General features: G+C 43.1%; 1 protein-coding gene across 2 annotated transcripts in view; it reads right to left on the minus strand.

The window, feature by feature from the left end:
• Positions 1 to 494: 494 nt before the first annotated feature.
• GAD2 (glutamate decarboxylase 2) overlaps positions 495 to 24,811 on the minus strand; it is a 66,731-nt gene continuing 42,414 nt past the window's right edge. The window contains exons 11-16 of one of the 2 annotated variants that reach the window (XM_036840295.1): positions 22,951 to 23,015; positions 16,158 to 16,236; positions 13,081 to 13,230; positions 6,516 to 6,623; positions 6,120 to 6,209; positions 495 to 1,115 (exon numbers count right to left, since the gene is read on the minus strand). In XM_036840295.1, the coding sequence (XP_036696190.1) occupies positions 942 to 1,115; positions 6,120 to 6,209; positions 6,516 to 6,623; positions 13,081 to 13,230; positions 16,158 to 16,236; positions 22,951 to 23,015 (666 nt within the window). In that variant the 3' untranslated portion in view covers positions 495 to 941. The remainder of the gene's footprint in view (positions 1,116 to 6,119; positions 6,210 to 6,515; positions 6,624 to 13,080; positions 13,231 to 16,157; positions 16,237 to 22,950; positions 23,016 to 24,811) is intronic. The other variant, XM_036840302.1, reaches the window with a different exon arrangement.

Raw genomic sequence — 24,811 nt, forward strand, 5'->3', positions numbered from 1 at the left:
CTGAACTGGAAAGCAGAAGAGAGACGATTACCCTAATTTAGTCTAAGATGAAGCGTGGCTGTCAGGCCTACTGAGCGGGTCTACTAAGGTCCAATGGACGGAAAACTTAAATGGGAAGAGAGTCTTATTGTCGAGCTGACCAATCATTTTAAAGAACTTGCAGTATTCTTTTGTGTCTGTTTCGTAATACTAACTTTAGAGATGTGATAAGTCATAAAATGAACAGAAAGAAGGCATCATACCTTTTAAGAATTTTGTGGGCCTATGTTTCAAAATAACTTTGCTAAGTGTTTTATTGTGCCTCCGTTAAAAGAAAGAGAAAAACAAATCTGGCTTAGTTTTTAATATCTGCCCCTGCAGTTTGTATAACCCATATAAAATAAAAATCTATATGTTACAAAATAGGATTTCTTTTTAATATATATATTTTCCTTTTGTAAAATTATATGTATTTAAATATATTTGAAATGTTGCTATAGGTAAATTAGAAATTTTTTTCTAATACTATGAAAAAGGCAAGAGATTTTTTATTGTCAGCATACATTTTATATTTACTTTATCCTTTTCACTGCACCCCAGAGAACCTTTTATGATTCAGGGGCAATTTGGCACTATTCAACCCTACTACTCTGAAGTGAAAATAAAGTTTGATTTGCACACTATATTAAAAGTAAGGGAGGTATTTGTAACAATTTTAAGCTTTTCCTTATTGATTAGAACACAGCCTTTTGTCACTAATTATTAGAGAGGTATTCTAAACTTAAGAAAGGATTTTTAAAAGGAGCAATGTTTGTTTGTTTTTGATTTTTAAACTGTACTCTACTTTGACACCACAATATAGAAATAGATTTACTTTGGAACAAACTACAAATACATTTACACAGTGTGTGACAACTTAATTGTCTACCTAGAGAACTGAAACAGCTTAGTGAGCTAGGTTATTATAAGTCTTGTCCAAGGCGTTCTATTTCTTCAATCAGGAAGTCAATGTCTTGGTGAGTTGCTGCGGGGTTTGAGATGACCATGCGGAAGAAATTGACCTTGTCTCCCAAGGGCTGGTAGCTCACCATTGTGGTCCCATACTCCATCATTCTGGCTTTAATCACTGGAGCCACCTGTGGAAGAGACCAGACCACGACGGTGACTGTTTCTCCCAGGGACTCTTCCTTTCATGAAAGAACCCAATACCAACTAGCATTTGTAGTTTTTAACTGAACAATCAGAACCATATTTGTCATCCCTTGAAGGAATTGCCTCTCACTTTTCTTGGGATCAGAGGGCTGGAGCAGTTTAATAGCTTCAAGATCTCGAAGGTGCTAAAAGGAATAATCAGTGGTAGGCTATGATCAGGAGTTTGACACCTTGACTTTCTACTTAGTGTTTTGGGAGACCAGGAAGAATCTGATGTTGGTTCCAAGGCTAAAGAATTTGGCAATACAACATTTGGGGGATGGGTTTTTTTCCCCTCATTGGAAGTAAGACATGGTTCACAGACTGGTTACCAAGATGTAAGGCTGACTATCAAGTGATGTGTGAAAATAAGCAGACTTTTGAGATCCTAAAGCTATTTTCTTTCTTGAGACCCTAAAGCTTCCTAGTTTCTTTTTATTCTCCTTTTGCATTAACTCAGTTTATAAGATGTTTTGAAATATATTACCTAATAATCATGAAGAATCAGCTGAGGCAAAAAGCTGCACCCACAAGGATTTAACATTACAGAATCAGATCACAGGCAAGATTTTACCACATTTATGCCAGATGGATGATTACAGCCCTTGGTCCTCTATTGTGTATGAATTTAAGTTCAAACTCCAGTTCAGCACAAATGCCTTTTGTCACCAGCTCTGAGGACTCATCCAGTGCCCACCCAAATGAATCTGCAGCTCTGACAAGACCTACTTATTCAATATCCCTTGGCTATACCACACATAGTTTTACCCCTTCACACTGGTCCTCAGTCTCACCATGTCACACTTGTTCTCTTTGCTTAGAATTCCTTTTCACTGCCAGTTTGTATCCTATGCAGACTCCAAGGCTCCACCACAGTCCTACACCCGCTAGGAAGCCTTTCCTGACTTCTGCAGTCCATTAGCATATTTTCTCTAAGTTGTAAGTACATGATCCTTATCCATAGATTCTGTCTATATTCTAATTTCCTATCATCCCCTCAGTTATAAGAAAATACACTTCATCTTTGTCCTTCAACTGTAAGCTCCTGGAAGGCAGGGACAGTGTCCTTCACTTCTTTTATCAGGACAGCACTGTGTGCACATGGAGGGCTCCCTGAGCCCTTATTGACTGTAAAGAGTGGCATAAAAGGAACAGCTCCAAGGACAAGGCATACATTTTAAATTATGTCCAACTGTATGCAGGATCTGTCTACATATTTCACCACTGGAGTCTGTAAATATAACATTGATCTTTTAGGTTCGTTGCTGCAAATACCTAACCAGGAATGTAGATGTCAGGGAAGATTTAGACTTATGTTAGATATTCATAGTCAGCAACTCAGTTCAATATGGGAACTGTGCCTTCTATCACAGTTGTATTCATTTTAAATGAAGGATAGATTCAAATAGAATGGTGTTATAAACATGTGACTTTTGAATATCAACACTTACATAATCATTGGTTTGCAATGAGGTTTTAATCCTCAAAGAACTCAGTGTGAAAAAGCAACATGGTTCCCCACCAGGACCAATTATTTGTTAGTTATGAAAGCCAAAGCCAAAGCCAGACTTGACCTTCATGTTCATTTCACCTTCCCTTCACATCCTGAACCTAATTTCCTCATCTGAAAATGAATGTGGATGATGATTCCAACACTGGGATTTTCTGATTCTAGACGAACACGTTCTTACATCCCTTTCTGCTCCTTCCTTATTCCACAAGGAGGTAATGCAAAGAGGAATGCTTCTGTTGGGTTGATCCTCTTTCACCCAAAGGATTAACGATGTATGCAGAGCATCAGGCTCATGCCGGGGAATAAATATAAAAAAGAATTTAAATATTTCAAGACTGGGATTAAGTTCTGAAAATGGATCTACTAGAATATTTTATCCTAAGGACATGAAATGTATCACTTTGTGCTGTGAGGCATGGCAAGTCAGTGTGTTCCTGGGAAGAGAAATCCCAGATTAGAAAAAGAATTCCAAATCCATGTGTCTGCAGGAATTTAAGGAAAAAAATCACATAACTGTTCCTTAGTTTTATTTGTGCAATAAATCATGCTTGCTCTTTAGCACTGATAAAACAATGATAATGCTTTACTCAGTGAATTAAACTCTGATTTCATTTTCATAGGCAATCCAAGTAAGAATACATAGGAATGGGATTAATTATTAAGGACATTCAACACAAATTTTTGAAATAAATGCAGATCAGAGGTCAAAAGACTGACGGTAACAGCCATCATCCCGAACAGATTTTGGCAGAAAGTAAGACTGAAACCCCCCGGTTCCTAAAGCTAGCTGGGTTGGCAGAAATCACAGCCATCTAAATACATACGGCTTTTGGTTGCTTCCAGAAAATGCTGACAAACTAAAATTAGCAGGAACATGGAACATCTACTTCATTGCATAATCACTAATTGCAAGTTAAGAAGGAAATAAGATTCTGACTATTCTGATGAGTATATAGCATTTTAATTTTTTTCTAGACTCTTTTTTGGGGGTCACATTCTTGGTTTTGCTGAATAAAGAAAGTCAGTTAGGAAAAAAGGGGCTGCATGTTGAAGAATTCACTGAAGGCTCAATCAACAAGAGCTCTTTGGGGATGCCTTAAGAGTTTTAGGGTACCATTTTATCCTTTGTGCCATGAGCTTTTTCAATCCTTTAGAAAATAATAACCAGGGAACTCTTCCATAATTTAAATCCACATTTGTTTCCTCCAAAGAGGGCTCAGATTAAAGCATCGTGAAATAATCTCACAAAGATATCACAGAAATGTATTTCTCACTATGTGTTACAAAACCTTTTTGTTTTTACATCTTGGAAGGCTGAGAGAAATTTTGAAAAATCAAAAAGCAGAATAACCATAAATAAGATATTTGAAAACATTAAAATCTCACCAATTAAATTTCCCATTACATTTAATAACATAGGCTTTAAAAAAGTCACTTTATATATGAGGCCAATCTACTTCTTTACCAATGTACTTTTTGTAATACTTTCTATAAAGTTTTATTATTGTTTATTAGTATTTTTATTGAGGTATAGTTGATTTATAATATTATATGTTTCAGTGATTCACAATTTTTAAAGGTTATACTCCATTTATAGTTATTATAAAATATTGGCTCTATTCCCTGTGCTGTACAATATATCCTTGTAGCTTATTTATTTTACACATAGTAGTTAGTACTTCTTACTTCCCTACCCCTATCTTGTCTCTCCTTACCAATGTACTTTTAAATCCACTGTTGACCTTCTGAAAGGTCTGAAAGGCCATCAGTCAGCATAGGAGTATAAAAGCTGATAGAAGAGATGCAGATAATGATCAAATACAATAAAAATTAAAATTCAAGAAGATGATGAAGAAGAAAAAGAACCAGAAACACAAGAGGTGACCAACACAGTAAGTCCCCTACATACGACCGAGTGCCATTCCAAGAGCGTGTTTGTAAGTCCAGTTTGTTCATAAGTCCAACAAGGTTAGCCTAGGTACCCAACTAACACAATCAGCTATATAGTACTGTACTGTAATAGGTTTATAATACTTTTCATACAAATAATACATAAAAAACAAACAAAAAATAAAGAAAACATTTTTAATCTTACAGTACAGTGCCTTGAAAAGTATAGTAGTACAGTACAACAGCTGGCATACAGGGGCTGGCATTGAGTGAACAGGCAAGAAGAGTTACTGACTGGAGGAGGGAGAGGAGGTGGGAGATGGCAGAGCTGAAGGATCGTCAGCAATAGGAGATGGAGGGCAAGCTGCAGTTTCACTCACACCTGACGTTGATGGAATGCACGTTCGCATCTTTGAAAGTTCACAACTTGAAGGCTCGTATGTAGGGGACTTACTGTATGCCGCCTGGGACTCTTGTCTGATGAACACCTGCAGGACATCTCCTTGCCTCCTGCCTTGGTCTAATGCGTTTGTACGTGGTCCTGTCCCCATGGTGGTCCTGTCCCCATGGTGCCCCAGGCCTTCTGTGTCCACTTTGCCTCAATGACAGTGGGCCATCTGCGCACTCACTGCCCTGACTGGAGCAGAAAATGCACCAACCAGATTCTCGTCTTTCCCTCCCTCATGAAGCTGTGGCTGGGCTCGTTTTAGTGATAACCATCTGTTACCTATATATCTGTCTTCAAGCCAAAGTGTGCACTGGGAAGACATCTGTGATCCACTAGTAGGTTTCCTAAGTGTGTTTCCCTTCCCTATTCTGGAATATGTAAATGGCACGTTAGTTCAACAAACATTTTTGAGTGCCTATTGTATGCTGAGCCCTGTACCAGGCAAGAGACCACAAAGAGTAATTCCGCTGCCTTGTTAGGTCCAGAATTTAACTTCTCTTGTGGCCCAGAAGACTCCACATTTCCTCCCATTTTGGGTCTATGTCAGTACTGACCAAGAGAGCTTTATGTAACGACACAGATGTTTTCTGTCTGCACAATCTGATATATTAGTCTCGAGTCACAAGTTAAAATGTGTCTAACGTGACTGAGAAGTGAATTTTGAGTTGAATTTCATTTTAATTGATTTAGATTTAAATAACTACATGTAGCTATTCGACCATATTGGACAGTGCAGATGATTTATTTCACCTTAGTGCTTTTCCCTCTGGGAGTGTGTGTGCATGTGTGTGTGTGTGTGTGTGTGTGCGCGTGTGTGTGTGCAGATTTTACTGGTCCCGGGACATTGTATTTTAAGGGTTTTGCACTTAGTAAGAAACTTTTCTGAAACTCTGAAAAACTACTGACACAAGCGAACAAAAGTTAACCTTAATATTTTATGTGTTCTAATATTTTCATTTCTAATTCTGAATTGCTTAATTGACTAAGGCTGAGGATGGATTTCTCCTAAAGACACACACATCTGTCATAAGGATGACATGCACGTGAAAGGTCCGTTACATACACCGAGGTACAGATCAGAGGAGCTCGCGTCCTTACCTTAGAGAGGCGGCTCATTTTCTCTTCATTGTTGTCTAGAACACGCAAACTCGGAGGTACATACCAGAAGCAGACATTTGTGTGCTGAGGCTACGAAAAGGAAAGTAAGATTCACGCTCAGCCCAAACTGGCAAGTTTGAAAATTCCAAGGACATTTCAAATCTATTCTGCAGCTTCCGGATACAATCCTGCTTTTTACATTTGTAATCACCTTTGATTTTCACACCATTATACAGTTATTTTTTGTGAGTTTGATTTTTACCCTCTCACCCCTGCTTCTCCTTTGTAATAATGGTCCCACTTACCTGGACAGTACATTCTTAACATCAAAAAACACTAGTGATAAGAATTGGAATGGACTAAACTTTGGAGGATTGCAGAAATCAGAACACATACCTTTCCATCAAACACCATTTCATAACCTGCTCGGTTTTTGATGATATTGTATAAATACTCCGCCAGCTCCAAACACTTATCAATATGTGCTTCAAACCCGGTGGTCCCCTAAGTGAGAGAAGAAGAAGAAAGCTTAGCAGGCTGAGAAAGGTGGGCGAGCTCTCAGGTGAGATACGGAGACAAATCTCTCTGGACACTGGTGGCCTTTCTGCCCCTTCGGTCTCAGCTCTGTGCCGGCACTTTCCTGACATAAGACTGTGTTACTAGAGGCTTTTCTGGCAATTATTTCTCCTTTAATGCTCTCCCCGTCAGGTGCTTTTGTTCCCTTTCAACATCACCGCTCTCGGTGGCACAATCCCTTTCTTTCCGAGCCTCCATTCCCCAGGTAATTATTTTGATTACTCGAGGGGAAAATTTGCCTCTGCCGCTCAGAGGAGTAATTATGGAAGTCATTAACGACCGGAGGGCTGGCTATTCTTTCTTTGTGGGTAAGAAGCATCATCAGAGACACACCCCACCCCCAGGATGCCTGCTTCGTCCCTGCCCGTCAGGTGAATTTGTCATTTCCAGACCCCACTTCTGTTCACCAGTGTGCCCCCCATTATAGAGCAAATAGGGTAGGTGCTCAATGAATATCTGTTGGACAAACGAATGACAGTCTCTTGAGGGGCACACAGATGCTTTGTTAGCTCGTCATTTTGCAAAGCTTATTAGATTTCTCCTTTGGGGATAAACGGCTCAGCCGTCTGTAATGGGTGAACATTATCACAGAGGTCTTTCAGTTTCCAGCTCTTGGAAGCCCAGGATCTGGACTTGGGAAAAACAACACAACAGCCTTGGACAGGAACTATTTAACTGACAACAGGACACACTAGGGAGTTACTTTTCAGCACGGCTTTACTCCTAACTCCTTTGGTATTGATGGAGCGCTCAGGGGAAGCTTAGAGAAGCAGCTAATGCTCATCCCAGGAACTCAGAACAGGCCTACCAGCGACTAATCCAACCTGGCATCTAGAGGAAGCAACTGTAATACAGATAAGATGGGCCCACTTTCCTGTTAACAAAGTCTCATCGTCCCAGCTACAGGGGGGATCTGGCAGAGCCAGTGACTTGTAACCTCTGAAACGTGTTTAAGAACAAGCTGCATTCAAGAGGTCTGATGGGTTCAGAAATTCATTTCTTTGGAGATCGCCACCCTTGCAGACTGGTCCCTGTTGACTCCAAGGACCCAGCTGATGCCTGAGCGTTCGGACCAGCACCCCTGCACTCCATGAGTCTGTGGTTGCCAAGGATTTAGGATTGGTTTGGACCGACCTGGCAGTTTGGGTCCACTTGGGATGGACCTTAGGTAAGAGGGAGGGGAGTTTATTGTTCTCCAAACTGGATCCTTTGGACCAGCCTAGAGTTGGATTTCATCTCGCATGCACCTGATCCAGGATATGTCCAGGACCAGTATGACTCTGACCTTGTCCAACCATGTGGCCTTGGCTAACCTCTCTGGTCACGTGGGAATGACGGTGCCTGTCTGATTTCCCACACAGAGACGCAGCAAGGTGAAATGAATGCTCTGAAGATGAGTGTGATTGTATTGCAAAGGGAGTGGGGTTACCACGGACGGGATGGGCGTCCTCCAGCCTTTGCTAGTCTGGGCGCTCACTCTGGAGACACTCAGGAGTAATGTGACTGCCCCCCTCAGGCGAAGGCTATAGAGGTGCAGGGGGAGTGACACAGGAGCTCTGACGTGCCCTTAGACGCCTGGGGCTCCTCCTTTCAAACGGGGTATTTACGGGAATAAGATCTATATTTTATTTTCAAGGTTTTGCAGGTTTTTAGGAGATTCTCCAAAATTCATTCGTTTATCAAATGCTTGTTGAATCATTATATAGCACACAGCTCTTCTTACGAGAATGACAAAGACACATATAAAACCTTATCGGGCGTCACATCGCCGTGACCTGAGTCGCTGTGACGGAAGCTGAAGCTTCACAGGAGCACTTGTGGGTGGAAGGCAGGATCCCAGCAGCAGGCTACAGTGATGGAGCTTTGGGAGAAAGACGTCTTATCTTATCCCTCACCCCCACACACCCAGCATGGGTTTAGACGCACCCACTCAGGCCCTCTCACCTCTCATCTGGATGGTAGCACCCTAATTTTCCTTCAGTCAACTGAGACTCTCTACTAGCTCAAAATACGCCCTTAGCCCCTGCCTGACCTTCCTCCTGGGACGTCCTTTTCCCAGCTCTGCTGGTCAAAATCTTAGTTATTCTACCATCCTGTTCATGACCCATCTCGAAGATCACCTCTTGATAAATCATTCTTGGCTCTCAAACTAGGGCTGAACTCTCCATTCTTTAACTCTTCAAGGTGTGTCTGTGTTTCCTTTATAACCAGTTGTGTTCTGCCTTTTGGGATGGTCATTGGAGCACTTCTCTTTCCTGCCTGGAGAACTGAAGTCCCCCGGTCCCACTCAGCACCAGGCGCAATAACAGATGCTCAGTATCCACTTATTAAAATAAATTAATATTTTAGAGAGAAAGGGAACACTCAGTCACTCAGCAAAGAGTGCCAGACATCCATTTCCCTTTAATAGTTTTCTCCTGTTATTTTTTTCCCTCAGCCATTTGCCAACCCCTCTGTTATCTACATTTTAATTACAGAGGCCACTCATAGAAAACTATAAGGAAATCTGCCAATTTGCATAATCATATACAAACACAAAGATTTACGGTTAAAAACTCAATAGTTACATATTAAGCCATCACTGCAGGCCTGAAAAAGAGGACTCCTTTTAAGGTTTTTTGGGGTTTTTTTTTATGTCTACCCGTGAGTTTTAACCACTGAGGAAATTTGTCAAGATGAAAAATAATCAAGTCCTAGGATTCTCTAATAAAATTCAGACAAAATAAACGGTCTACCCAATAAGAACAGAGTTGAGGGCAGACACAGTGTCTTTGCCAGTGCAAGGCTTACAAATCATACCACCATCCAGAACACCTGGCGTCCCACATCAAGAGGCTCAATATTTTTTTTTTTTTTGCATTAATCTGCTCCAGTCAAATTGTCTTGGATTTAACATGATGGCCGTCTTCAGTGCATTTAGCTCCATTTGCTATTAACAGGTGAAAGATTTGTAATTTATACTTAGGTCACTATTTTTCATGTGGTTTATCTAACTAAGGAGAAAATGCAGATTCACTGGAACACTGTATTCTCCAGGTGTATCTGATAACAGAGGGTTTGCTGATTAATGCCACATTCCTCCTCTTCCTCCTCATTACAGCAAGTCCCCTAGAAACGAACAAGTTCTGTTCCGAGAGTGCGTTCATAAGTCCAATTTGTCCATAAGTCCAACAAGGTTAGCCTAGGTACCCAACTAACACAATCGGCTATATAGTACTGTACTGTAAAAGGTTTATAATACTTTTAACACAAATAATACATAAGAAACAAACACAGAAAATAGTACTGCACAGTCAAGTACACAAAAGCACAACCACTTGTAGAGGATGCACGCACGTGACAGTGTACACCAGACACGTGAACTAACTTACATGATTGGACGTATGAACGCACATTCGCATCTTCCAAAGTTTGCAACTTGAAGGTTCGTATGTAGAGGACTTACTGTCCTGCTATGGCAGATGCAAAACAGAATGACACGGCCAACTCTCTCATGGCTCTCCTTAGGAGTGGGTACTTCTCCTGCCCTGTCCGGCATTACTACAGAGTTAGGAGTGGGTACTTCTCCTGCCCCGTCCGGCATTACTACAGAGTTAGGAGTGGGTACTTCTCCTGCCCCGTCCGGCATTACTACAGAGTTAGGAGTGGGTACTTCTCCTGCCCCGTCCGGCATTACTACAGAGTTAGGGGTGGGTACTTCTCCTGCCCCGTCCGGCATTACTACAGAGTTAGGGGTGGGTACTTCTCCTGCCCCGTCCGGCATTACTACAGAGTTAGGGGTGGGTACTTCTCCTGCCCTGTCCGGCATTACTACAGAGTTAGGAGTGGGTACTTCTCCTGCCCTGTCCGGCATTACTACAGAGTTAGGGGTGTTGGAGGGTAATTATCCTCACCCTTGATCTGGATTGTAGGGCTGAGCTTATTACTTTAATAATTATTATCATTTCATTTTTTAAAAACGCAGCTTTAAGTTGAAAGCCAATGGACGTTTTTGCCGTTTAGCTGTCTAGATACTTAAGGGTTTGTGTAAGGAATTAAAAAAATATGTGTCCATGTCTTCTAAGTAACTCAAATTCTCACCTGTAATTCTTCACTGTCATCTATTTCTGCATCTTAAGCATAAATAATGTGTTGACTTTCATTAATTACAAAGAGTTATCAGTGTGTCTTCATCTTTGTTCACACCTTATATATGAATGTTAGAAAATGAATTATTCCTTTACGCAAACATGATGTACATGAAATAATTACTTTAAAATACTTTAAATTCTGGATGATGATAATGTATAATATTAAACTATTTTTCAATGCAAAAAAAAAAAAATGTGTCCATAAGTTATGCAGCCACTGTGATTTTTTTCTTTCTCTCTCTCTCTTTTTATCCCCTCTTCTGGTGCCTGTATTTCAGCCCTTTAGAAACTGGATCCTCTGCCTTTATTTCAAGCTTCATTTGGTCCTGCTGTTTAATTCACACCTGATGCCCTCCGAGTGATTTCTCTGAGAACCAGCCGGCTGCACCACACTGGCAGGGAGGTTTCCGACGGAAAAGGAGCAGCAGGGAACCGATGAACAGTGTCAGAAACATTTTTTTATAAATATAGCTAATGATCATCATTTTAATAAAAACACCAGGGGAACTAGAGACAAAAAGAGTGATACTGAACAATGTTTAGAGACCAAGCTTTCTTCAACTTACCAGCTGATGTTTACCTTTGTCGTTTTACAATTCCCACCAATCAATGAAATGAAAAACCTGCTCGTTTTAAAACAGCCTGAGAGTATACCAATAATCTACGTTCTCGATTGATTTATTTTTGCCAAATGAAAGTGTTATTGCCTACAGAATGAGTCTTGTCTTGGGCGGTGGGGACCAGATACCTATCCTTGTCAGGCTCTCAACTTTCAAAAGAGGAAAGGGAAGGGGTCCCCTGCCCAGCTCAAGGGATTTGACCTCACTCATCACCCATCTTTATGGGGCAGTAACTCACCTTGGGCCTCACTCCAGGTAGCTGACTGATCCTTAGCAATACTTAGAGAAAACTCAACCGGGGCAAATACCATTATGGAGGCTTGTTTGAAGACCATGTAGTCTAGCCATCCCCGGAAACCATCTAAGAGTTATTTGTGCATTGAGCAAAAGGCATATGTTCATATCATAGTTTTTAAGACAGTCTTTCTAGTTAAACTGCCCTTTTCCGGGATGGGTTAAAGAAGATTCTATAAAATAGTTGTTGACTGCACTGTTTCACTCCCAAGCCCCCTCTTTTTCTTGTTAGCCATCCGCCTCTCTGAACTGTTTGAGTCAATTCAGTTTGCTTTGAACACTTTTATAAACACCAGCATATGGACCGGGTACTGTGGACGTGGTCCATACCTCTTTACACAGACCTGAGGAAGGACCCATTCGGTGGTCTCATCCAGCAGACCAAGTTATTTGCTTGTTCCTATGGTGCTGAACCTGTTACTTCTTTGTGTAAGCTACTTAGAAAGCTGGTCCACAAATTTGTGGACCATTTCCCAAACACACCGGACCTCGGGGCATGCCAGCTTCCCTCTCATCTCTCCCTTTGTCAGGTTTCTCTCACGTACTCTTTTAGCAGTTGGATTTTTCTAGCGGTTGGGTTTTTCCAGTGTCCCCGCTGGCTCTGGCCATTGCCTCCTGTGGGAGATTAATGAAACCAGGTGGAAAGTCACTGATTTGTGACATGTAAGTTAGGAATCTGGCCAAAATGAAAAATAGAATCTTTGACCCTTCCAGCCTGTTTACATTTAACCACATACGTATGCTCTTTGAAAGCTATAATTAGGTCCAGGCAGTGGCGCACTCCATTAGTTACAGAGTACCATTTCTGAAAGAGGGGTGATCATCTACCGTTAAATTCTGAGGTAAATAGAGAAACCGAACCAAAAGAGGTCACTAGGTAGTTCCAGAGTTTTTGAAAAAAGCTTTATAACTAGAGGTTACCCTGTGAAATGTCAAAAATAAACTATCGTGCTGGGTTTTTTCTTTTTCCTTTTTATTCTCCAAACAAAAAGACTGCATTTAACCTGCCCAAAGGATCAATCACTGGGTAAAAACCAAGAGTTGGGACAAGACCAACAACGAAACACCTCTTAGGAATCCAGAGGTTCTGCCGTATAAAGCAACATGTACTGGTTTTCTAGATGAGTGAGCATTAGAAGCGATTAGGTTTAAAAGAAAGAAAACACTCAATGGGTTTTCTTATATTCTTGTCCGTGTAGATAACTAGATCTAGGATTCAAGAAACTTAATCTTGGGTAAATAATTTTCAATTCGCAAATCAATTTTTAACATGTCATAATAAGGGTCACCAGATATAGTGTCTGTTTTTAGTCGACATTCAGCCGATCCCGGTGTGCTCACCTTTGCTCTCCACATTAGCCAGAGCTTAAAAACATCAACGTGACGTCCGCACTGTAAGGCCTTATCTCCGGTGTCGTAGGACAGGTCGTAGTGTTTATCTTGCTGAAAGAGGTAGGAGGCATGCATCTGGTTGCAACTCTGCATCAATCCCTAGAAGAGAAGAGAAAACTTAGGAAACTCTACTGACTTTATTAGGTATTCTATTAGATTTACATTGTGATGGAAATTATTAAGAAAAAATAAATAAAAGAAAGAGGCACTGAATATCCTGGAGAAAGAATCAAATGAGAAAAAAAAATGAGGCCAATAACTGGATAGGATGGGCTGTTGTGATAGGTCAAGTCTATAGAATAAATGGCTAAGGGTCAGCTGTTACCAGAGGTTAACAACAGGGCATATATGTACTTTTACTCTCCTTTTTAAGAGCAGGCGTTTATCTTTTTTAAAATTTGTTGATTACTTTACTTAAGCTTTACAATACCCTTTATTATGGCTGGTTACTAATAATTCCCATCTTACAGATGAGACTGAATCTCAAAAACTTTATGTAAGCTGCTCTGTAAATTACACCTAGACATGGAACAGTTGGGATGTAAATCCAGGTCAGGTGAATTTCAGTGAGAAGGCATTTATTTTTTAAAAAATCAGTCAGAGTATAATGTTCATTGGGAGAATATCCTGATGTCCTGGTTTTGTAGTAAGCAAACTATTTTGGAAACTCTTTTGTTTTGTAAAATATTATTGGTGTGATTCTTCTACTGTTTCGTTCATATTTAGTTCAAGTACTTTATCATTTAGCTATAAGGGTTTGAGTTCTTTACGGATATCATAGTTTTTAAGACAGTTCATTGCTATCGTTTTTATAAGCTAAAATCTAAAAAAATAAAGACATTGCTACTCTGGGGTCTTCAACAGGGAATCTTTCAGATGTCACGCTCCTCTCTCAAGAGTGGTTAAAGCTTGCGCACCGTGTTTTCATACTCATTTGCTAATGGTAGTTACAGTAGAAAGTTTCATTGTCAATTACCATTAATTTGCCCTTGCACCACACACGAGCTTACTATGGAAAATGGGTGGCAAAGTGATCAAACTATTCCAAAGAGCAGTGAATGAATCATGTTCTCTGACTAAAACAGCATCGTTAGTCTCCTCACCACATTGCAATTTGTCTCGAACCACAGGAAGCCTTTGACGCTTTGATTATCCACAGTGTGATTGTGATTTTACAGAAACTTTGGCATTTACTTTTTTCTTTCGTGACTCACGACAAGAGAAGAAAAGACTAAACTGTGATCACTTCGCTGAAGTTAGAAGTGAGAGCCCTTTTTAAACGTTCTCCAAAGTAAAACAGAATGCAACTAAAATTCGATCCAGGTCCTGAAAGACCAGACCAAGTGTCCAGATGGTAGACAACAGAACTGGTCTCAGTCTTGTAGTTTGGCCTTCTTATTCAGTGGAATTCATTAAGTAATTTTTTCTTGAGACTAGTAGAAATTCAATACAATGTAATTGTAATAGAGCAGTAGAATGACATTGAATTGGACTCGAAGAGCAATGAGACTGAAAATTGCAATTGGTGCATCTATTTTGTTTCACGGTCACAGAAACTTAGCACCATTTTCCCCCAGCCATGCAAGCTCATGCTTAGGTGCCATCAATCCTAAGGGAGACCACTCAGGGAGTGCGGAATGATGGACAGACCAGACCAGCTTCTACTGGGATAGGAAAAGCAACGGAAAGCACATGACCTCTAGAAGGTGGGACAGCACCAGCCTCATTGTACAAAAGGATAAATAAAAGTCACATAAAGGTGAGACAGTGTCCTAATTCTGAGCCATTATATCCTAAACTATTTAAAATATGTGGATAGCTGCTGGCTGTAAAACAGTTGCCGTCAAAGAAATTCCCCTGGTCAAGTAAACGTTGGAAACTATCATAAATACCTTCTTTTTAGATATTTATAATATATATCAGCAACTGAAGGCTCTGATATGCCCTGAAGTAATGAAACTTGTTTTTAACTCTTTAAGCTAATATATCCCAAGCTTTTTGAAAACGGAGAACTCTCTTAACACAGAGTACTTAATACCATCTTACAGCATTCCTTCCGCTCCCCCCCCCCTTTTTTTTGGCTACACCACAAGGCATGCGGGATCTTAGTTCCCCAAACAGGGATCAAACCCATGCCCCCTGCAGTGGAAGCACCAAGTCTTAACCACTGGATCTCCAGGGAAGCCCCTATTCCTTCCCCTTCTATCTCTCTGTCCTCTTACTAATAAGTGTTTGCCCAATGTCCATTCAGTCACCTCCCCTGATGATGAATTTATTCCTACATAAGTAATTCATTACCAGTTGGGCAGCTTAATTTTTAGAAAAGCATTCCTTTTATTGATCCCAAGTCAGACCTCATATCATGGTAATTCTGATTTTACCATCAAAGCTGTACCATCCAGTGTTACTAACCCAGCTCTCCGAAGCATCAAGCAAAAACTAATCTCTCCCACTTGAGTCATTTATGTTGCAAAGGCTGCCTTCCTCTCAACCCTTTAAATTAAATTTTTTTTAGATGAATCATCTTTAGTTCCTTCAACCACCTCTCTTCCATGTTAACTAATGTCCCTCACTGTTCGAGCTCTAGCTTGATGGGGTTCCCTATACGATTTGACACTAACCTAAGCAAACCACTCCAGGTGTGGTTTAACCAAAGGACAGTGGGGAACTGCCATCTCCCTCATCCTGAAGCTCCACCTCTTTTATCCCATTGCTATTTTTTGAATGGTATTTCTCTCTTGACCCACCGTTGACCCTGCAGAGTACAACCTAATGTCCTACGTCTTTTCCACAAGTACAACAATTTAGCCATTCATGGAACATGCCTGTCTCGTCTCGGCAAAATACAACCATCCTATATTTGGACAGAAAAGCAGGTCCTTACAATTATCCTAATTAACAATCTCCCCTTTTTGTGGATGCGGCTCACTGTTCCAGCCTGTAAAATCATGCTGGTTTTGTCACTACACACATTTACTCTATACAACCCCACTTATGGACCGGGCCACGAGTCAGGAAAGACATACCTCTTCCCTAACCAGGAGAGCAGAGCACTGCAAAGGGACGCCCATCATCTTATGTGGATTCCACGTCACAGAGTTGGCCCTAAAGGAAAGAAGTCACGTTAAGAGGGTGGCACCCGTGACGGGCACAGAGGACCCTGTGATGGGCAACAGGGCTCGAGGTTCCTGGCACTGTTGCTCAGACTCGAGCATGGCATTAATTTACAAAACGAGAAGTGGACTCTTCAATCTACAACTTTTTCTTTGCCTGCGGAGACAGTAGGTGAGGGCTAGTATCTCCATTCAGCCCCCATGGTGCTCTGAGAGCCTCTCGGAGTGACTGGGGATCATCCAGTCCAGGGTCCCTCCTGTGGTCACCACGGAGCAGGGCTCCAGGCAGGGGCCCTCATGTGCCTCCAGTGTCCCTGCTTCTGACCCAACAGCCCTGCCCTGGAGCTCAGAGCAATGGCTCATTCCACAGCTGAACTTTGTTCTTTTCCCAACCTAGTTCCTCCTTGTTCCCATTCAGTCAATTACCAAACGTCTCAAATGTGTCCTTTCGTAACAGCTTCTAGCTCATCCCCTGCTTCCATCTCTTGTCTCATGCAGAGATATCCTTCTGGACCGCGGGGGAGATGAGCTACGGCTCCTACAGCAGCTTTCAATCTATTGTGTCCCAACATACTTGATAAATAGAATGCTCTCCCATCAGTAATAGCGATTCTCAGCTCAGGGGTTTACGGTATTTGAAAAGCCTAAACCATAGTCCTGGTACAGAGTCCTTTAATAATAATAATTATTATTATTTTAGTCTGGATATATTGTCTTAACTGATGCTTGGTTTCCCTTTCATCCTCCACCCGGTACCATAGTGATTTTCTAGCTCTGTTTACGGCCCTCTCCTCTTTCCTTCTGCCTCCGGCCTAAATTCCAAACTGCGGGGTATGGTTCACGGTGTCCACACAGGTGACCCCAGGCCACGGGGCCCGTCTTGAGTCCTGTCAGTTTGCCGTACCGCTTTCCATCACACCAGAGTATGTTCTGTTCTCAGAAAATTCTATTCTCATGCTCCTGGGTCTCCTAGGGCTGTTTCCTCTTCCTAGAATGTCATCTCCCGTTGCTTCACGTGGTTAAATGCCACTTATTCTTTAAGGCCGATCAAGTATTGTCTCTGCAGCCCTTCTTCAACTTCCCGCTGTGCTCTTCCAACCCGTCCTCCTCCAGCTCCCGGGAAAGCAGCTGCTCACTTCACAGGAGTCTCGGCGCGTGTCTTCTGAGAGACAGAGAATCCTTGAGGAAGAGCCTCAGGAACGCGACCTTGGCATAAACAGACTCACAGGAGGAAGGAGAGTGGTAGGACCGTCCGTGGCAGCTGTCTCCAGGGCGCTGCGTGTTGCCGGCCCTCTCCTGGCCGAGCGGCAGACTCCCGGCGCTCCAGGTGTGAGAACCTTGGGAAGAAATGAGATGCTGGGAAAGATCCCATTCATCCAGCTGATGAATGGCGGTCACCGCTGGCCAGTCAGAGAACACTTACTGGCCTGGGGATCTTATGTGAATGGATGAATAGTCCAGCTCATTGTCTGGTCTTCCTTTAGCTTTGACACTGGCTGTCAGATGTGTTGGAATCAGGGAAAGAAGCAAAGGCAGTTCATGGCCAGACGGCTACACCCCTGCACGGTGGACTAAAAGACGTCAGGAACAATAATTAAAAAAAAAAAAAAACACCTGATATTGAAAAGCTCCTTCCAGGAAAACTTCTCCTTGCTCTTTAGAATGACCCCGGAGTCAAGAAACCTGGGCTCTGAGCAGTAGGAAAATAGTGGTTAAGGGAGGGGAGCTCAAGTTTGTATTCAGCTTCTATCACTTCCTGGCTGTGCAACCTTGAGCAGGTTATTTAACTTCTCTGTGCCTCGATTTCCTTGTCTCTCAAAGGAGAATACTAGTAAATTGTTTGGGTAAAGGGCTTATAACTGTGTCCAACACACAGTAAACATCAAATAAGGTTGGCTCTTGCTACTGATTTCAACTCTATCATTCACGAGCTTTGTGACACTGGGCACACGTACACTGTCATTCTGTACATTCTATAATAGTCTATAGCTAGATGCCTGATCCTGATGAAATGCAGCTTTCTCAGTAATGGCACCTGATGGAGAAGAAAATAGCTGTTCTCCACGGCTCTGACTGAGGGTGTTTATTTCTCTGCAGCGGCCCATTTGTCTTTCTAGGCTAGAAGCTGCCAAGACTCACACCGACCGGTCACTGAATTCTCTCAGAGGGGCTGCCTCATAAAGGTGCAAAAAGATGCACAGAGTGATTCAAAGACAGGGCATTCGTTTACTGGAGAAATGTTAGCCATTTGGGAAAAACAGCCTCGGGTTCATTTCAAAATGTTTTGCCCTGGGATTCAGTCCTCTGTGATTTTCCCTAAGTTGGAGAGAGCTGAGCCCCCTAGGGCCATTTTGAGACATATCCCAGTGCCCTCATTGGCACCTCAAACTCAGAAGATCCCAAGTGAACTCGTTAACTTGCTCCCTCCTCATCCTTCAGATCTTTTCTCTCTCCTCTATCCTGGACCTCGATTCCTCGCATCAGTTTCCTCCCAAGCGCCCAGCTCCCAAACCTTAGTGTTTTGGTTTCATTCTCTTTTTTTCCCTCTACTGATATCACCCCTTGCAGTTTTTTTTTTTTTTTTTACATTCTGTATAAAGCACTTTATTCTGTAGTACTTTGGTGCTAGATTGTGTGTGTGTGTGTGTGTGTGTGTGTGTGTATGAGAACCATTTGGAAAATTTTCAGTATTCACACGCTAACTACATTTATTATGTATTTACTATTGACAGGCACTGCTCTAATTGATTCAGATGGATTCATTTATCTAATCCATATAACAGTAACCCTGTGAGGTACATACTGTTATTGTACCAGTTTTAAGGATGGAGAGACACCTTGCCCAAGGGTACACAACCAGCAAGTGGGATTCAAGCCATTGACTGTCTACACAGGGTCCTTGCTCTAACCATGACCTAATGCCACAGGTATTCACTCAAAACCCTGGAGAGTCTGCAATGTTTCCTTGGGATGTGACTGGTATATGCATGTTGAAAAAGTTCCCCAGGCAGTTTTGATATACTCCCAGAATGATGGTGGTAGACTCTTGATGCAAAACACCTTTGAGAAAGGTGTGTTATATACAACAAGCTAAAGCTAGCTCAATCAGAGACGTATCCAAAAAAAATGTCCCTCACGCTTTTCAACATGATACACAAAACTGTAAAATCTGTCAAAGAGGAAACTCTCTGGAATTTCCTAAAATATTAGAAAGTACAGCAAGGCAAAAAAAAAAAAAAAAAAGCATTAGATGCAAATCGTGCTTCAGCATTTGTAACACCTGGTGTTCTTAGTGTAACTGGAGTGCGACTTTTCTGTATACACACACAAGATATTTCAGAAGCAAGTGAAGGAAGCAGAAGCTGCGGTTCTTTAAATTACACTGAAGAGCAGGTCTCTGATAATGCATCCTGCTCCTGATAAGGCAACTCTCCTGGGTTCATCTCCTCCTTTCCCTCGCTGCTGCTGCGGCGGCTCTGGTTCCCACCCTCAGCATCTCTCCCCTCCGCTACCTCCTGCACCTGGACCTCTGTGATGCCCAGTAGCTTCTAGCCAGTCCTGGCCTCCTTCTCCTCTTGAATCCAGAGGAGGCTTTCCAAACCGCAGCTAATGCCACTCCTCTCCTCGGGCCCGCACTATGGCTGCTACGGCAGGGCCTCTCCAGGTTTTCTCCCCAGCCCGAGAAACAGAACGCTCTCCATGCGTAACAGTGGCTCACACAGCAGTGGTGCTCGGCTCAGGGAATTACGGTGATCTGGACTTGGCTCTGCGGCCAGGCCCTCCGCTGACACTCACTGGGCAGGACTTCTTTTGGACCCTCCACCAGCTCCCTGGTCACTGCCATGAATCCGTCTCAGTCTCCAAGCAGACCTGTCTGAACTTTCGCCAAGGATCCTCTCAAACCTCCGTGCCCCTGGTCTTCACCTTCACGCCCTTCTTCCACTTCTGCCTGATGAGGCTGCAGTGCCCACCCCCGGGGGCAGGCTTCCTCTCCTCTAATAACCCTGGTGAGATGGAATGATCCGCCTCTTGAGCCTTTAATTCCTCTGCCTTGAATTGTAATCCATGGTTGACTGCAGTCTCCCTACTAGATTCTAAACCTTTTGAACATAGGCTTCGTGTCGTATTTGACTTTGCGCCCACGCTGTGCCTTGTGACGTGGCTTGCCTGTGACAGAGGTCCGGTAACTGAGTTTCAGGAGTGGGAGTGAGAGTAATAATTGGTAACTCGGCAGAATCTGTGCTGGAACCTTCAGCTTGGCCAGAAAGTCTTGAGAGTGGACCACAACAATGGGCTCTTCCAGGTACATAGCAGCCTGCTGCCGGGAGGGATTAAAGAAGGGTCCCTTACAGTGCCCAGAAACATGCCCTTACAGTGCCCAGAAACATGCTCTGGAGTGCCAGGGCTCCCGGCACCCTCTCAGCCACAGCACCCCGAAAGAGCTTGACAGCGTTATCGGGGAAGAAAGGTGCTCTCTGAGAACTGGGTTGGTTCTCGAAGGGGATGCCAGGCAGGGCTCCGGGTGCCTGTGCCATTTTGTTATGAGGACGGTACTCTGGGACCCCTGGGACCACTGGTCCACCTCCGGATTTGGGGACAGGAATCGACCACAGATTTCCTCCACTTTAGAGAGAGTCTTAGTGCTTGGAAAAACGTAACATCTCAAGTGAGGCAAATTTCTTTCCTAAACGTGTGTCCATGCACATTACGGCCGGGGCTGTCCCGTGGCCTTACAATCTTATTCACCAAAGAAAGTGTGCCTTTTGCTGATGAGTCACTGAGATGGATTCTCTCAGATCAATGGATGGCTGAGGGGGTTCGGCTCAAACCCCCCGACCCAGGATCGAACTCGTGCCCCCTGCAGTGGAAGCTCGGAGTCCTAATCACTGGACCGCCAGGGAAGTCCCGACAGTCCCTCGTTTTTAAAAAAGACTTCCTGTTTGGCTATTCCACTTAGTAGATTTACTTACAACACAGTTTCAAGACTTGTGGCAATTAGAGAGGACGCTATGTCCCATGACGAATGTTCTAAGCTTTGCTCTCCAAAGTCTTTAGTCTTCAGGACAAAAGCACATGGGTTTTTATCTTTCCAAGGCCCAGGGTAGGTGAGTTAGTGAGCTTTCAGGTCGTCATTGGTCGAGGGTGCCCCACGCTGGCCATCAGCACTTGGAGTCACAGCTGGCGTGAAAGGTACGGTAGTAACAGCCTCTCACTTTTTGGGCTGCTCAACTTAAAGGGACTCAAAGACGAGAAGGTTCTGTGTCCAGGCCACTTCTCTCGACAGCACGTCAATTGAATTCTTGTTCTGATCCTCTGAACAGGCACCTTCTGAACGGGTCTCTCTTCTTCTTTCTCTCTCACTGTTTAGCTCACTGCCTCGTCCTTGAGCTTCTGGTTTCAGGCGGATCTTCGTGAAAAAAGGAATTCAGCCCAGTGGACCAGAAGCAGAGACCTAGAGCTGGCTGCCTCTGGGAAGGGGCCGTGCCTGTCCTCATCCACTCACACCGGAACTGGCACCTGCAGTCAGAGGGCAGGCAGCTGACTCCGACACAACCCTGCTGACCTGGGCCTGGGCTGGCCTGCCCAGCCTTCTTTCCGCTCATGCGACAGAGTGCCCCACACTGTGCCTCTGCCCTCCTTCCGCGCCCATGGCTTCTCTCCGTGTGGGTGGGCCTGGATGTCACACAGCACACCCTGCCATTCATTCTGGCCCGGCTGCCCTGCCTGCCCAGTGCTCCCAGACGCTTCTGAGCTCCAGCAGCCTCTCTTCTCGCCTCGGGACAGAAATTGTGCCAAGGTGTCCAGAGGCAGAGCCAGTGGGAGACTCTTCCTGGGCAGCACCTGGCTACTGGGCAGGGCACAGTGGGCAATGGGCAGCCCTGGATGAATCCAGGCTTTCTCAGTTGCCCGGAGTGTCAGAGCTCACCACTATCCTTGACCTGCCATGTTGTGATGGGAGAACCAGGAACTCTGAGGTCCCTCTGCACGTGGGCCAGAACTAAAGGCTGAGGCTGATTTTGCATTCTGGAATTCTTTTCCTTTTTCCTCTGGCCCTGAGTAGGCTTTACGCTAATCAAAAATGATTTCCTTTGTATTTTGCAGCTTTTCTCAATGGTCTACTGCTTAGTCTCTGAATAAAAGGTGCTTTGCAGCATCAAACGGAGCTATACCAGAAAAATTATTATGGGGATGAAACTATCAGATGATGTTATCACAAGCAGGTTTCACTTTAAGTAAAGGGGCCATGTTAAACCCCAAACTCCTCTTTCAACGCTGATAAATTACAATGTGCTTATTTGTTTCACAAAATAATTTATTGGTTTCTTTAAAGCAGTGGATATTATCCTCTCATGAAACATGAAAGCTATATATCTCCCTAGAAAACAGTGGACGGCCTGAAGTTTTAAACAGTTTTGGTAGTTGGTTCAGAGATCCCAGGAAGGTCATTCCTGAGTCCTCTGGCCAACCATGGAGGACAGTTAGGAATCTCTATGTTTGAGAAACATTCCACTTGGGTCACTTGGTATGGGATTTAATTTCTTCGTTGTCTGCACATAATATTCATGCATACATGAGCACATAAGGCACACAGGCACTGCACAGAATGGGCTCATCTGTACACCAACAGTTCTTGGAAATTGGGTGTAATTTGCTTTTCACGTTCAGCTTTCACACTTTACGTTGTTAACAAGAAAAATGTGTGTACCTCTCCACGCCGCTCAGTTTCCACTTGTGTTTCCGGGACATCAGTAATCCCCCACCCCAAGCTGCCTGGAAAAGGGAGAGCATACAAAAAAAAAGACAGTGTTTTTCATTGTCTGGATTTCTAGAGTTTGGTGTCTTCCGGAACGGCAAGCATTGTGTAGGGTGAAAGGTACAGCCTCAACCCCAGGTAACTTGGAGATTGGCCACTAGACTTCCAAAGGTTAAATTGGGGGGCTATTCTAAGGTCTCAGGCTCCACCTCAGATTTCTATGGATGTAAGGAGCCAAACATTTCCTCAGTCTGCATGAGAAGGAGAAAGATCCTCCCCCAACCCATCACCACCACTCAGTCTTAGTGAAGCTCATAATCTCAGAACTAGAAACCCTAGTATCTCCACAGTTTAGAGTAGATAAGATGGGCTGGGACCCTTTAAACTGCTTTCAAGTTGTAAGAAAAACTCTTTTTGACAAGTTTGCATGATTCCAGGGGGAGGAGACAGCTTCACAAGCCTATTTTACTGATGTGTAATTTTGGATAAGATAAACCAAAAGCCAAAACAAAACTAACAGCCAAAAAAAAGAAGCAAGCAGGCAAGATTTGTACCAATCAGTTGAGCAATTAGAATGTGCCCCTTTAAAAATTTGTACTCAAGTTTGAAGATTTGAATTGGTGTAATGATCTCCCTCAAAGATAAGATGTAAAGATGGAGATTCATTGGAAAATGTTAACATTCTTTGGGTGTAAAAATAACCCTGGGATAATTTTAAAGAAAAAAACTGGGTATAATTGCATTCTTTTCTTTGTTGTAATTTCAGTCCTTTTACACTTTGAAAAATTATCCAATTTTCCAAATGTGTAATATTTTAAGGTTTTTTTCCAGTTTAATTATAGAATTATAAACAGTAAGGATAATGAGTGGTAAACTTGATATGTTTCAAAGAAAGCTAATACAACTGGTTGAAAGATCTCCTACTTATATTTTAAGTAGAAATTCTGGAGGAGAGCCTACTGCATCTGTTGGCTCGGGACACACATTGCTGCTTTTAAGGCTGCCAGGATAATCCTCTTCCTGAATCAGCTAGTGAGGTTTCATAGGCTCTCCAGTTCCAAGACCCAGGTCACTGATGGTACTTGGGTCTTTCCACCTTTTCTCAGTGTCTTCATGTGTGAAATAAAGGGGTCTCTGGTAGGCTAAAGAACAACTCACACTGTGAATCAGGGAAGGAAAAGAAGACTGGAAACTGCGATGCAGGATAACTCTGGGGTAATGGAAATTTACCTAACTTAGCCTCTGGAGGTTTTCTGCTCATTAAGAAAGAGGAATTGGGCTTCCCTGGTGGCGCAGTGGTTGAGAATCTGCCTGCCAATGCAGGGGACACGGGTTCGAACCCCGTTCTGGGAAGATCCCACATTCCGCGGAGCAACTAGGCCCGTGAGCCACAACTACTGAGCCTGCGCGTCTGTAGCCTGTGCTCCGCAACAAGAGAGGCCGCGATAGTGAGAGGCCCGCGCACTGCGATGAAGAGTGGCCTCCACTTGCCACAACTAGAGAAAGCCCTCGCACAGAAACAAAGACCCAACACAGCCATAAAATAAATAAATAAATAAATATTTAAAAAAAAAAAAAGAAAGAGGAATTAATTTGGTCTGAATGCTTACTATAAAGCCAAAATGATCTACTCAATAACAGTCTACTCTATAACATAAGCCTCTTGCACCAGAATGTAAATCAACTTATGCTTCCTTCCTGGAGAAAGTCTCACAATGGAAAACACATCAGCTGAAGCAAGCATTGTGCTCAGAGATGATTTGGCGCTGATTCCTTATCTCGTGGTGGGTCCTAAACAGTTTGCAGAGAGCAG

Source organism: Balaenoptera musculus, chromosome 2 (genome assembly GCF_009873245.2).
Source record: "Balaenoptera musculus isolate JJ_BM4_2016_0621 chromosome 2, mBalMus1.pri.v3, whole genome shotgun sequence".
NCBI lineage: Eukaryota > Metazoa > Chordata > Mammalia > Artiodactyla > Balaenopteridae > Balaenoptera > Balaenoptera musculus.